The 13753-nt window shown below is 36.5% G+C and overlaps 1 protein-coding gene across 2 annotated transcripts in view; it reads right to left on the bottom strand.

The window, feature by feature from the left end:
- The window catches only part of Hr39 (Nuclear hormone receptor FTZ-F1 beta), a 107739-nt gene that overhangs the window by 43648 nt on the left and 50338 nt on the right, over positions 1-13753 (bottom strand). For both annotated transcript variants that reach the window (XM_072530804.1, XM_072530805.1), the window contains exons 3-6: positions 3860-4109; positions 3547-3722; positions 2942-3101; positions 2561-2829 (exon numbers count right to left, since the gene is read on the bottom strand). In XM_072530804.1, the coding sequence (XP_072386905.1) occupies positions 2561-2829; positions 2942-3101; positions 3547-3722; positions 3860-3986 (732 nt within the window). In that variant the 5' untranslated portion in view covers positions 3987-4109. The remainder of the gene's footprint in view (positions 1-2560; positions 2830-2941; positions 3102-3546; positions 3723-3859; positions 4110-13753) is intronic.

Below are 13753 nucleotides of genomic sequence, written 5' to 3' on the forward strand. Positions count from 1 at the left end.
TGTGAAGAAAATTCAAGAACTCTGACAGAACAGTTCTCTCGTCAGCTTTGTACGTGTAGGAATACATATGTTCAATACAATGGACAGGAATCTACAGAATCTTCAATATATGCTCAATAATGTAATCCTGACTGTCCAAAATCTCACGTGACAATGTACGGCGGGCACCTATGCAGAAATGCACGGCGCTTTAAGAACAAAAAGCACGTGCAGTTCAACGTTTTCGTTGTGTATAAATACATCAAATGTAGCAAATACATTTATCTTATTTTTGTGTTCTTCTTATGATGTCTGCCCGTTCCGAACGTTGGCGATAATTCTGGCTATGATGACTTTCTTGGTTGCTATACGGAATGGCTGTGTTGAGGTCTTTCTAAACCGTGCTCTCAGGTTAGCAAGCTAGGAAATTTTTCTTCGTCCTGGAGCCCTTTTTCTTTCAATTTTACCTTGCAAAATGCATTCAGACACGTTTAATTCTTATATGGTTCACATGCAGATTTACTCGTTATGTTTTCCTTGCTGATGATCATTAGCTTTGTTTTGCTAGTTTTGCTATATCCAGTCCATATATTCTACTTGTTTCCGTTATTTTGTTCATTAAGTTTTGCTGCCCTTCTATGGTATTGGAAAACACTATTGTATCATCTGCATGCCGCTTGACTCCATTTATTGAGATGCCTTCATCAATATCTTTTAGAGCATCTTCAAAAATGTGCTCCGGGAACAGATTGAATATCAGTGGTGAAATTATGTACCCCTGTCTCATTTCCCTTAAGATTTTGACCTGATCTGTATATTCTTCATCTCTTTGGACCACTGATTGATTCCAATACAGGTTAGCAAGTATTTTTAGGTCTCTTCCGTCAATCCCTGTCCTCTTCAGCACTTCCATCATTTGTTTATGCCTGACTCTATCGAAAGCCTTCTTGTAGTCAATCAGGCATGCACAAACATCAGCGCTGACTTCTCTACATTTCTGAAACAATACCTGCACGTAAATAAAGCTCATAAAGCGCAAATCCAGCAGATGGCTCATTAGGCTTATGATCCTATAGTCTTCACAAGCTGTTGCTCATCTTTTTTTGGGCAATGGTACAAACTCCAATTTCAGACACTCTACTGGTCATTTTCTTGCCTTGTATATTTCAATAAATATTTCAGTTATTATTTTTATTTGTTATAGCTTCAGCAGTTCTGCAGGAATTTCATCAAGTCCCGGTGCTGTTCCATCCTTCGTTTGTCTGACGGCTGCCGTTATTTCTTCTGGTGGGATGTCCGGACCTTTTTTTTTCTTCAATGGTGGGTTCTTGTATTGTTCTAAGGTCGTGGAAAAGTTTCTCCAAGTATTCTTCCCATACTTTCTTTTTATCTTCTTTGGTTATGGCTAGATTGCCTTCATCATCTGTTATTTTTCCGGTGTTCAGTTTTCAGCTATTTCCTTCACATTTCGATGGACATTGAAGTTATCATATCGACTCTGATACTCCTCTATTTCTTGACATTGTTCTGTTTTTTGTTTCTCTTCGGTTTCTCTTATCTTTCTTCTGACGATAGCATGTATTCTCTTATATTCTTGGAGATTTTCTTTGTTTTTTTTCTCTGATCCATAAGTTCAAGTACTTCATCGATCATCCACGGCTTACGTTTCTCTGTATCGTTCTTCAGGTGTTGTTCTTTTATTTTTCGCACTATTTCTTGTATGATGATCAGACTTTCCTCTATATTTCCTGTATTTCTGCATTTTAACAGCTTTCTATTGAGGTTTTCACTCACCTTCAGTCGAACATTGGGATCTTTCAGTTTTCTAACATCATACTTCTTCATCGACTTACTTGTAACCTTCTTCATTCTGTCTTTGAAGTTACCTACAACTGGTACATGATCAGACTTTATGTCTGCCCCCGGGTATGTTTTGACATATGTACAGCTGTTCCTATACCTCTTATTTACTAGCATGTAATCAATCTGATTTCTTACAATCCTTCCCACAGAATCCTGTGGAGATTTCCAGGTGTACATACCCTAAACATTGTTGTGTTACATACCCTAAATTCTGCCCTGTTCTTTAGCGAAGTCGAGAATACTCTTTTCACCGCAAATATTCCAGGCACTCTTACTATCGATGCAGAGATGTTCTCGGCACCCGGTAAACGACGCGTGGGGTTTTCCAGATAGGTAGTTCTCTTTATATAAGTCCGCAGAGGAGGCCTTTGATTATAAGTATTGGCGCATTGCTTTGTAAGCGATATCAGTGTGAATTGTAATCGATAATTATTAATGCAATTAAAATTTAATGATATTTGTAATTAAGTGTGTTTTTGGAGTTAAAATAAAGTTAGTTAGACCATGTTTTCTTCACTTAGTCTCTGAACATACAGAAAAACATAACACTACGAAGAAATCACTTTTATTTTAACCTGTATCTGTCTCGATTTTAAACAGACTTCTCGATTAGCTTGAGTCTTGAAACACAGTTAAGGTCTGGATAAGAACGCAATATTAAATTTATATACACACATATAAATATATAAAGTAGTAAAATTCAAAACAAAAATCTTACCTGTATTGGGCTGTGCGTGGGCGAGAACTGTTGCGTAGGCGAGACAGAAACGGAAACGCTGCTGTAGCTGCAGCAACTCGAGTGCGAGGCATCGCTGTTGTTTCTGCTGAGATTGGGCGTGAAGGTTACGTGGCGCTGCGTTAGAGGCGACTGAGTGGGCGAACTGAAGACACTGTAAGCAGAGTGGACGGCTGAATCGGGCGAAGGCGTCGGGGGAACGTTGAGACCTTTGTGCATCATGAGATCTTTATGGCTGATAATCGGCACCCCTAGAATGATTTACTACAATTATGATTCAACGAATTTGCTGACGAAAAGATAAACATTATATTAGAGAGAAGCAAACACGAACAAACTTCATAGGAGTTTTAAAGTACCAACCTGTTATAGGGTGTCGTTGGCTAAGTAGAGGTGAGTTGCTAGGCGTACTATGTAACGAATAGTTTCCCATAGGTGGCTGCTTCAGTCTAAGAACGGGACTTTCTTTCGAGTCGTTAATATAAGGCGGCTTCGAAGGGGGAAGTGACAGATTTTCAGGTACCTAAAAAACAATATTGTTAGGTTATGTGAATGCACGAATACATTTATCCAAGAATATAAGAGTACCATCATTTTGAGGGTCTCCTCTTAATCTTCATTACTATAAAGCTTTTGATAATTTTAAATTCTAAAAACCATTAGTTTGCAGATGACTTAATACAAAGGTAGGAATTATCACTATTCCGTTCATTAATAAACACTGCACAAGCAAAAAAACAGCTAATGCTCAGCTGATGAACTTGTAGCATTGTCATTCTCAACATTGCAAGCTTTTCGCTAAGGAGAAAATATTTGTGCTGCCTCTGGGCCTGTGGACATCCTACTGTCTGCCTACTGTGGACGTTCATAACCCTCGTTCTAAATAAAACAGTTGCTAGAGGTTATTAAACCGGACTTATGTATATTATTTCCAGAATGGTTACCAATATAACAGTATAACCACTTACCGGCGCCGAATTTTCTTCGTCGATGCACATCCCTTCTCTTTCACCGTCTGACAGTTCCCCCTCCCAACTCATCGGCCTTGGAATGTCTTCCCTCTTTATTTTGGACCGCATGTTTACAGACTGGAAATCTATTCTCGCTACCTCGGCGTCCGAGCTGTCCAGAACGTCCACAGTGCCTGAAACATCAACAAAGAACGTTTAACTGGAATATGTACTGCCGAGAAAGTAAATATTCTTAGCAAAACGATTCTTCGTAACTAGTAAGTACTACAAATTGCTTAAAATGTCTGGAATTCTTTATGAAAAACCTTACCATTTGAAATGAGAGCTGCTGGATGGGGAGCGCTTCTGGTCCTTTGCGGAGGCTCTCCGGGAGGCGGATAGGGCTCCACGTTTATGGGGGTGACGGAGACGTTCGGAGACCGCATGTCGGTGGCCATTTTCTTCGAGATCAGCTCACCCCCTGGTCGGAATGCACAGTTGTTGGTGTTGTGGGCATCCTACGGAAACGAGGCGGGTGGGGGGCGAATGGCGACAACGATGACGGTGATGGTGGTTTAGCACTAGAACAACAGGACAGTTTATTAATTTTATCGAATTTGTCTTTTGTTTGTATATCCGTTCCGTAGGAAGGGATCCACTAGCAATAACGAGTTGAATTTTTGTGAAATGTTTGAAATGAATATACGAGATACGCTATCCAAAGTATTATTGAATAAAATTTCAGAAATTCATGAAATACATTTCCATATGAAGGGTACAGGGAAAAAAGGAGGAATGTCAGAAATTTTCATTTTTTGTTTTAATAATTCATTAGATAGGTTATATTTTGTACTTCACTGGACGTAAATAATATTGGTTAAAATTGATAGAATATAAGATTGAAATAAAAGAGAACACGAATAATAAAATACCTATACAGAAGAAGAAAGGGGAATGTCAAGATGTTACCGATTAAAAAGGGGGAATTTCAGTTGTGAATCTCACGCAGAAACAATTTAAGATGCTTTTATTGTTACTCATTGTTTTCGTGTGTTCTTCGAGGTGTAATATTTGAGGTTAGTTTCTTTAAGTTACTAATACAAAATCATTTTACTATGCCAAGTGATGAAGAAATAAGTGATATGGATGTAAGTCGTTCAGTAAATGTAAAATTAAGTAAGAAAAGAAAATCATTTGGCCGCATGACTAATGTAAGTAAAAAACTTGGGTTACACAACCATGTTCCAGGGCCTGACTGTCACTGTAAAAGATTGGAATGTTTTCAAAATGTTTCTGAAGGCTGTAGGAACAGTATTTTAAAGCAATTTAATTTAATGTGTTCTGTTAATGAACAAAACTCATATTTATGTGGTATAATTACCAAACAACACATTCAAAACCGACGTTCACGTCAAATGGAAGAGGACGCTAAATTTAAAGATGCCGTATATAGTTATATAGATTATAAATGATGAGAATACAATAAAAGAAGTTCAGGTTTGCTTTAAAGCTTTTATGGCCACCCATAGTATAACCAAGAAAAAGATGGAGAGAAAGAAAGAAGAATTTGGCATGTTTCCAAGGGATCAAAGAGGAAAGCATTCTTCAAGACCTAGGAAACTCCCTAAAGAATAAAGAGAAGCAGTAACGAGCCACATTAGTTCGTTGAAAGGCAGAAAAGGTCATTACAACTTGGCAGAATCTTTCAAAATATACTTACCAGAGGAGCTAATTATTAATAAAATGCACAAAATGTATATTGAAAAATATCCAAATTTAACACTGTCTTACGAAACTTACGAGAAACTTACAGAAAATTTTTCTCAACCGAATTTAATTTGTCATTTGGGTATCTCAGGAAAGACACATCCAGTAAATGTGATGAGTTCCAAGTGAAAATAAAGAACCTAGAAGTTGAAAAGGGTAAAATTATTTTGGTTCATCAATTCATCAATTTTCGTTGATTAGAACCGGAGATATTGCAACTTTTACAAATTTGAAGTTTAAAAAATTAACAAACACAACTTTACAAATTATTTATAAGTAAAAAATGACGTTTAATCTTTTGCATATTTTGTTTATTGCATATTTTTATCACAAAATTTATCAAAAGCAGTAGTTAGATACATGTATCAAAGAGTGTAACAATAAATGGCTTTTATTTTCTTATTTCTCTAGTCTATTCCATTAAATGATAGTTTATTAAAATACTGTGTCTATTATTTTAACCTTTTTATTACAAAGGTCATCATTCCCTGCCAAGAAAGCATATGACTCAATACCTAGAACCAAGCTATGGGAAGCAATGAAAGACATCGAAGTTCCACGAAGATTAATAAACGCGGTAAAAGCACTCTACAAGAATAACGAAGTAGCTATCACAACGGGCAATAGAATATGCAGTCCATTTAAGACGACAAAGGGACTACTACAGGGTTGCTCCACATCCCCCACCCTGTTCAAAATATTCCTGGAAAAAACCCTGAAACCATGGAAAAGAAAGTGCGAAGGAATAAGTATACCAGTAAGGAACGAATATCTATATATGCTAAGTTTTGCCGACGACCAAATAGTGATCGCACAAGACGAGGATGACCTCAGTTTTATGATGAGAAAACTGGAGCAGGAATATACAAAGAATGGGATGGAAATAAACCTAAAGAAAACTGAATACCTAACAACGGAGAATACAGAAATAAAACAGCTGGAAATAGACGAAGGTAAACAAATCAAAGGAACAGACAAGTATAAGTATTTAGGTTTCATAATATCAAACAAAGGAACAACGGAGGAAGATATAAAAAATAGACTAGGACAAACAAGAGACTGCATACGAAAATTGAACCCGGTACTATGGGATAAGAACATCAGCATGAAAACAAAGAAAAAAATATATAATACCATGACAAGAAGTATCCTCACTTGTGGGTGTGAAAATTGGACAATAAATAAGAAAACCAAAAACAAAATAAGAGCAACAGAGATGGAATTCCTAAGGAGAAGCTGCAGAGTAACAAGAAGAGATAGAATAAATAACATGGAGATGAACCTGGTACGGACATGTCAGAAGAGCAGACCAAAATCGGTGGATAAATAGAATAACAGAGTGGAGCCCGATATGAAGAAGAAAGAGAGGCAGACCCCGAAGATCTTTCAGAGATGAAGTGGACGAAGCAATGAGTAGAAGAAACCTACAGGAAGGGGACTGAGTGAAGAAATACAGTGAAAACTGTGGAAATCCTTATATATATATATATATATATATATATATATATATATATATATATATATATATCATTCCCTAAAGATTAGGAAAAAAACCAACATATGATTGTTTTACTAACAAAATTATATTTAACAGAATACTACAAAAATTTTCTCCGTTAGCAAATTTCCGTCTCATCGTCGGGATCAGTGAACATTTTGTTTTTCTTCGAGAGATTTCTGACGCTCTTTTTTTTCGTTTCGGTTGCGAGTTATATTAATGCTTTTTCCAGACTTCTCCTCAGAGTTTTTTATAGTGAAATCAACAATTCAACTGCCTCCAAGATGAATTACCAATATTTACGCGATTATGTCACAAGATTTTCGGTACAGAGTCATATCGATATTTTCTAGAGATAATATAAATGTTTCCAATCGATTGTTTTTTTGCCGGGGATGTATTTATCATCTACCATTCTTCGTTGTCTCAATTTCTGATTCGTTTCAAACGTCGGAATATTTAATATCCGCAACTAGCAATACAACACGCAAAATATATTGCTTCGCCGCCAGCCACAATTTTATTATCAATTATTTCTAAAATGCACAAAGATTACTTAGTAGACTAACCGCTAACGACTGCAAATATCGAGAACGGCATGTCTCACCTTGGCTTTACCTTTCCTAAAGGTAAAGTTTGATTCTTAGGCCATAAAATATGCGTAGTGTTAGCCGCCAGCGGCCATTTTGTGTCGTTTGTCGCCGTTTTAATGGGCTCTTGCTCTTGAGAAACATTATTCATATATTACATGGGCGTACAATATACGCCATCTCGATAGCTGATGCAAAAAAGATTTAAAAGTGACGGTTGAATAATTTTAGCCAAGCTGAAGAAAGAGGTTGCGGGTCAATTTTAGTAAAACTAAAACTGTGACAAATACAGTTAAATATGAATTCAGGGTAAAAATATAAGATAACATGACATGCGATGAAACAAGAAAGTCGCCGTGTTAAATGCATATTCCAGAACTGCTATGAATAGTTTGGGGGAGACGGTTTCGAACTGTCTAATTCCTCGATCACTCCTGTCTTCTTCTTCTTCTTCTGGTTCCTATCCGTTTCGGATGTTGGAAATCATATTGGCAATCATGACCTTGCTCGCTGCGGCTCGAAACAGCTCCGTTGAGGTTTTCTTAAACCATGTTCTTAAATTCCGCAGCCATGATATTCTGCTTCTACCGGGTCCTCGCTTACCTTTGACTTTACCTTGCAATATAGACTGCAGCAAGGAGTAACGGTGCTGATTTCTCATAACGTGTCCCAGATATTGCAATTTTATGCGTTTGATCGTAAACACAATCTCTGGTTCCTTCTTCATTTTTTCTAGAACTTCCTTCCTTCCTTCCTTCCAAATGCTTCAAGTTTTTTAATAGTGGTGTCTGTAAGCGTCCATGCCTCCGTTCCGTACAACAACACAGAGAAAACATAGCATCTCAAATGTCTCATTTTTGTATCTAGGGATATGTTGTGACTTTTGAAGATGGCGCTCATTTTGTTAAAGACCGTTCTTGCCTTTCCTATGCGGCACTTTATTTCCTGTACATTGCTCCACTGTTCGTTTATAATAGTTCCCAGGTAGCAATACTGTTTTACTCGCTCTATCTGCGTCCCATTAATGTATAGATGAGCTCCATTTATATTCTCCTTGCTGATAATCATTTGTTTCGTTTTGTGGGTATTAATGTTTAGTCCGTACTGTTGACTGTACTCGTTTATTCTGTCCATTAGCCTCTGAAGTCCCTCTAAACTATCTGCTATCACCATGGTGTCGTCGGCATATCTAACATTGTTTACTCTTTCACCATTTAGAAGGATGCCTTCGTCTATTCCGTATAGAGCCTCGTTAAAAATTTTCTCTGAGTACATAATATTAAATATCAACGGCGATAGGATACATCCCTGTCTAACTCCACGTAGTATTTTTATGTGATCTGTTTCTTCTCCGTTAATTTTCATGTATGCGGTCTGATTCCAGTATAGTTCTGAAATTATTCTGAGGTCTTTGTCATCCAAGTCTGCTTCTTTTAAAATGTTTATCATCTTTTGATGTTGAACTCTGTCAAATGCCTTTTCATAGTCGATCAAGCACGCGTATACGTCGCAGTTAACGTCCCTGCATCTTTGAATCAGTACCTGTACTCTGAAAAGTGCCTCTCTGGTACCAACTGCGTTAATGAAGCCGAACTGTCTGTCCGATATCACTCCTGTGTTTATCCATAAAGTCAAAGAGTTTAATAGAATGCTGTTCCTTTATGTTTTATCATATCTATAGTCTACTCGACTTTGTTGTGGTCTGTGGAGTTAAGCTGCAAAAACTTTCTAGATCCCATTTCTTGGGAGGATCAGTCCCTTTTGCTTATATTATCTTCTTAACGACCTCTCTCTATTTTTTCCTGACTCTACTTCTTCTCTGCTATTCTCTTACGGTTGCCTTTTGTAAGTTTTCTTCAACTTCTTGCAGCCACTTTGATCTTGGTCTTCCCCTTTTTTTCCTCCTGGATTTTATTCTACCATCGCGTAGGTCCTGCTTCATCTTTTGCTCGCCAGATATGAACATTGCTTTATATTATGGTCACGATATCTTCTTTCAGTACTTTCTTAATCTCTGCATTTGTTCTGCTTCTAAACTCATCTTTATCTGTTTTAATTGGTCCCGGTAAAGGTTCTCATGATCTTTCTTTCGACTATTCGTAAGTCTTCTTTATCTTTTTTAGTAATTGTCATTGTTTTTGCTGCGTATAATAATACTTAGAAGTGATCTACTTCTTTAAAATCTGAACTCCCTATTTTAATTGTTACTTTTATTGTGTTTTTACCGAATCGTAATATTTTTGTCTTTTCTTGATTAAACCACTCGCCCCACTCCCTTTCATCTCTCTTTTATTTCTTCTAGGATTCCTTTCAGTATATTTCTGTTGTTTGCAATAATACCAATACCGTCTACATAGACGATTATTTGCCCACCTTTTATTCTCAGCTTTCCTTTCTTTATATTTCGTTACATATTCTTAAGTAAGATTAAACATGGATGAAGTGGATCACAGAATTTTTACAATATGACTACATTTTCTGTGATGATTTCTTCTTCTTCTTCTTCCTCCTTGTATGTAGGCTTTAAAGCCTGTTTCTTCTTCAATATTAGCCTCCTAAATTGTTTAAATTATCGCACCATCTTTTTCTTGGTCTGCCAAGACTTCTTCGTCCATTTGGTTACTTATCTCGTGCTATTGGTACTATCCTATCCTCTGCCATTCTACTTATGTGTTTGTTCCACTCCTGTTTCCGTTTTGTTACCCATCCAATTATGTCTTCTATATTGCATGCTCTTCCTATGTTTTCCCTTCTCTCTCTATCCAACAGACTTTTCACTGATATTCGTCGGAGTATTTTCATCTCTGTTATTTCTAATAGTGGTCTCGTTTTAGATATGTCAGGTCTTGTCTCCGCCGTGTATGTTAATATAGGTCTAATGGCTGCTTTATAGATTATTGTTTTTGTGTCTTGTCTTAGGTGTTTGTTCTTCCAGATTATGTCATTAAGAGATCCCGCCGCTTTACTTGGTCTTAAGCCTTGTTGTCGTACTTCTTCAACATCTCCGTAACTAGTAATATCTATCCACAGATATCTAAACCTTGCTTCCTGCTTTGTTTCCCATCAATTGCGATTTTACATCGTAGTGGGTATTTAGATGTCATATATTTGGTTTTTTTGTGCTGATATTATCATATTGTATTTCTTGGCTGTTGTATTGAAGATGTGGTTCCCAGTGATCATTTTTTGGTCTTCTTACCAACTGCTTTGTTTCATTTCGTATTCTTCTATAAGTGTCTCGGGATTCTGGAGTATTTGATGTTTTGTACTTCGTGTAGACCTCTCGTTTCTCTTTACATTTCTCTTTTATTTATTTTCTGAACCATGGTGTATTGTTGTTGTTTCTTTTGTTCAGTATGACTTTGCGTTTTCCTAGAGCTTCTGCTGCTGCTTCTTCAATGTTGTTTTTAATTTTCTCCCAGCTAGAGTTTATATCTTCCATGTCGTCTATTTGTTTCAGCTGTATCTTCTATGCTAGCCTCCTTTGGTACATTTCTCTTGTAGAGTCGTTCCACAGTGATTCTACATTGAATTTTTCCTCGGTGATTTCCTGTAGAAAATTTTTTGGTGTTATTTTCATTCATATTTTTGCTAGTACTAGTTTGTGTTCACTCCCTGCGTCTGCTGAGTTTAAGGTTCGGATATTTAGAATCTGCTTTGGTTAGATTTCTCTATTAGTGACTATAAAATCAATCATAGATTTGTGCCCCCTGGAGTTTTCAAATGTATATTTATACTGGAGCTTATGGTCGATGATTTATGATCTGTGATGATTTTATAACATAATTTTACTTAAATGTCTGTAAAAGTTTTTTCAATGTGTTTTGTGTAAAAACGTTTTTTAAAACAAACAATTTTTTGGATAGTTTTCGCCATTATTTGTAGGAGCCAGATGAGTTGTTTATTCCAGTTTCTTAACTCTATAACAACTAATCTCAATTAGTGTAAGTTACAAAACAATTTTTATTCTGTAATTTGTACGATTTTTGCTTATTGTACTGTTGATCTACACCAAAAAACCATCTAAATTCAGGTAAAATCCTCATCCAACAACTTTTTGTACGACATTGGGATGGTGGAATTGGTTCAGAGAAGTGGTTGATTCAGAATACCGCGAACACGTGCAAGTTACCTTATATTAACAACGGGCGACATTTTAAAGGTGTGTATGATGTATAATTTCAGTCTAGGTATGTACAACGTATGCAATACTGTATACATTAAAATTAGAAATTATTTGAGGTTATTACGTCACGTGATTTTGTACGAAGAAAAATTACCTGTTCTAAAATATACTTTTAACTAATAACATTAATGCAACAATGGGTTCGTATATTTCTACCAAACTATATTTCGTACCTTCGCTCAGTTTGAGTTGTACACACTTGTGTTGCAAAATTTATCAACCACATGTAAAAAGTTTGTTATTTGAAGTGTTGGTTAAAATAATTGTACCTTAACTCCATTTAATTTATATAAGAGTGAGTTAAGAAAATTGTCACCAAAGTGTATAATTTAGCATAGATCATTGGGATCTATTTGTTTAGTGATTACACCTTCTTCTTCTTCTCGTGCCACTCCTAGCGGAGATTGGAAATCATCATGGCCACTGCGACTTTGTTAGCAGCGCGCCTAAAAAGTTCAATCGAACTACACCCGAACCATTCACGTAGATTACGAAGCCACGATATTTTTCTTCTTCCCACACTTCTTTTGCCCTGCATGATATTTCTTAAAAGTTCGTACTTTTCACCTCTCACAATGTGCCCCAAGTATTCCATGTTTCTAGTTTTTATCTCATTTAGAATTTCGCATCTTTTGTCTAAAGTTTGGAGTACTTGCGTGTTAGTGACGCGGTCCATCCATGATATTCTGAGAATGCGCCTATAGCACCACATCTCGAAAGCTTCGATGTTTTTTGTGGTCAACTGTTTTAGTGTCCAAGCCTCTACTCCATACAACAGGGTAGAAAAGACATAACACCGCAGCATTCGTATTCGTAACTTTATATTGATATCACGATTGCAAAAGAGTTTGCGCATTCTATTAAAGACTGATCTAGCGATTTCTATTCTACATCTAATCTCTTTTGTTTGATCAGTATCGTCTGTGATCCAAGCACCTAGATATTTATAACAGGACACACGCTCAATCGTTGTATTGTCTATTACAAGATTAGCTCTGATGTTCTTTGATTTCGTGATTACCATAAATTTAGTTTTTTTCAAATTAATTTTCAAGCCGTAACTGTTACAGTATATATTGAGACTTTGAACGAGATGTTGTAGTTCTACTAGCGTTCCCGTTGGGAGAACCGTATCGTCAGCATACCTTATATTGTTGATCGTCTCACCATTTATTATCAGACCAAGATCTTCTTCCTCGAGTGCTTGTTCACAAATAGCTTTACTATACAGATTAAATAAAAGTGGCGACAAGATGCATCCCTGCCTGACACTGCCCTGACAAGATTTGAATTTCTTCTGTTAGCCTACCCTCAACCTTCACATTTGCTGTTTGATTCCAATATAGGTTGCATATAATTCGAATATCTCGGCTGTATATTTTTCTTTATTAGAATTTGTCTTAGTGGTTCATGTTGTACTTTGTCAAAGGCCTTTTGACAAAGTGATTACACCGCTAAATTATAAAAGTGCTAAAAAGACTGCTGATTTGTGTAGTAGGCTAGTGGGCCGTGGCCCAAAGTTTCAAGACCACAGCAGATTTGTTTCGAGTTCGAGGAATAGCCAGTGATCACCAGCCATCGTGATGTACAATACGACTGGTAGATATAACAGAACTTTTTAATAAACATTTTAAAAGAGTTTTACATCCATAGACTCTCAACTTATCTGATGATCAATAGACTTTTAATTTAACTAAGTTAGTAATATTAATAAATTTAGTAGATAGGTTTTCTTTTTTAGTTTAATATTTTAAATTTTATAAGCTTGTTGTTTCAGATATTGATTTAATCGGTTGTAATACTATGGTGTATAAGGCAAGAAGAAACCAATACACTAAATATTATCAAGATATTACGACTATGGCAAGTTATGGAAAACAAAAGGTCCCTAGTCCGTGGCAGGGCTTAAATGGTCAAGGGGTGCTAAGAATCTCCACGTTCAATACTAGGAACCACCCGAAAGTGGAAAACAAAAATGACACATTGACAATTGGAACCTAGAATGCAAAATCCCTCTTTATGCCAGGAAAATCTCATAACATATCGTGAGAGAAATGAAAAGAATAGGAGTCAACATTCTTCGGAGTCAGTGAAGTTAGGTGGCCTGGATCTGGACAGACAAACATCGATAACCATGTGATATACTATGCTGGTAATGACGATCCTCATCATTATAACGGAGTG

The sequence above is a fragment of the Diabrotica undecimpunctata genome, chromosome 4 (assembly GCF_040954645.1).
Source record: "Diabrotica undecimpunctata isolate CICGRU chromosome 4, icDiaUnde3, whole genome shotgun sequence".
Classification (NCBI taxonomy): Eukaryota; Metazoa; Arthropoda; class Insecta; order Coleoptera; family Chrysomelidae; genus Diabrotica; species Diabrotica undecimpunctata.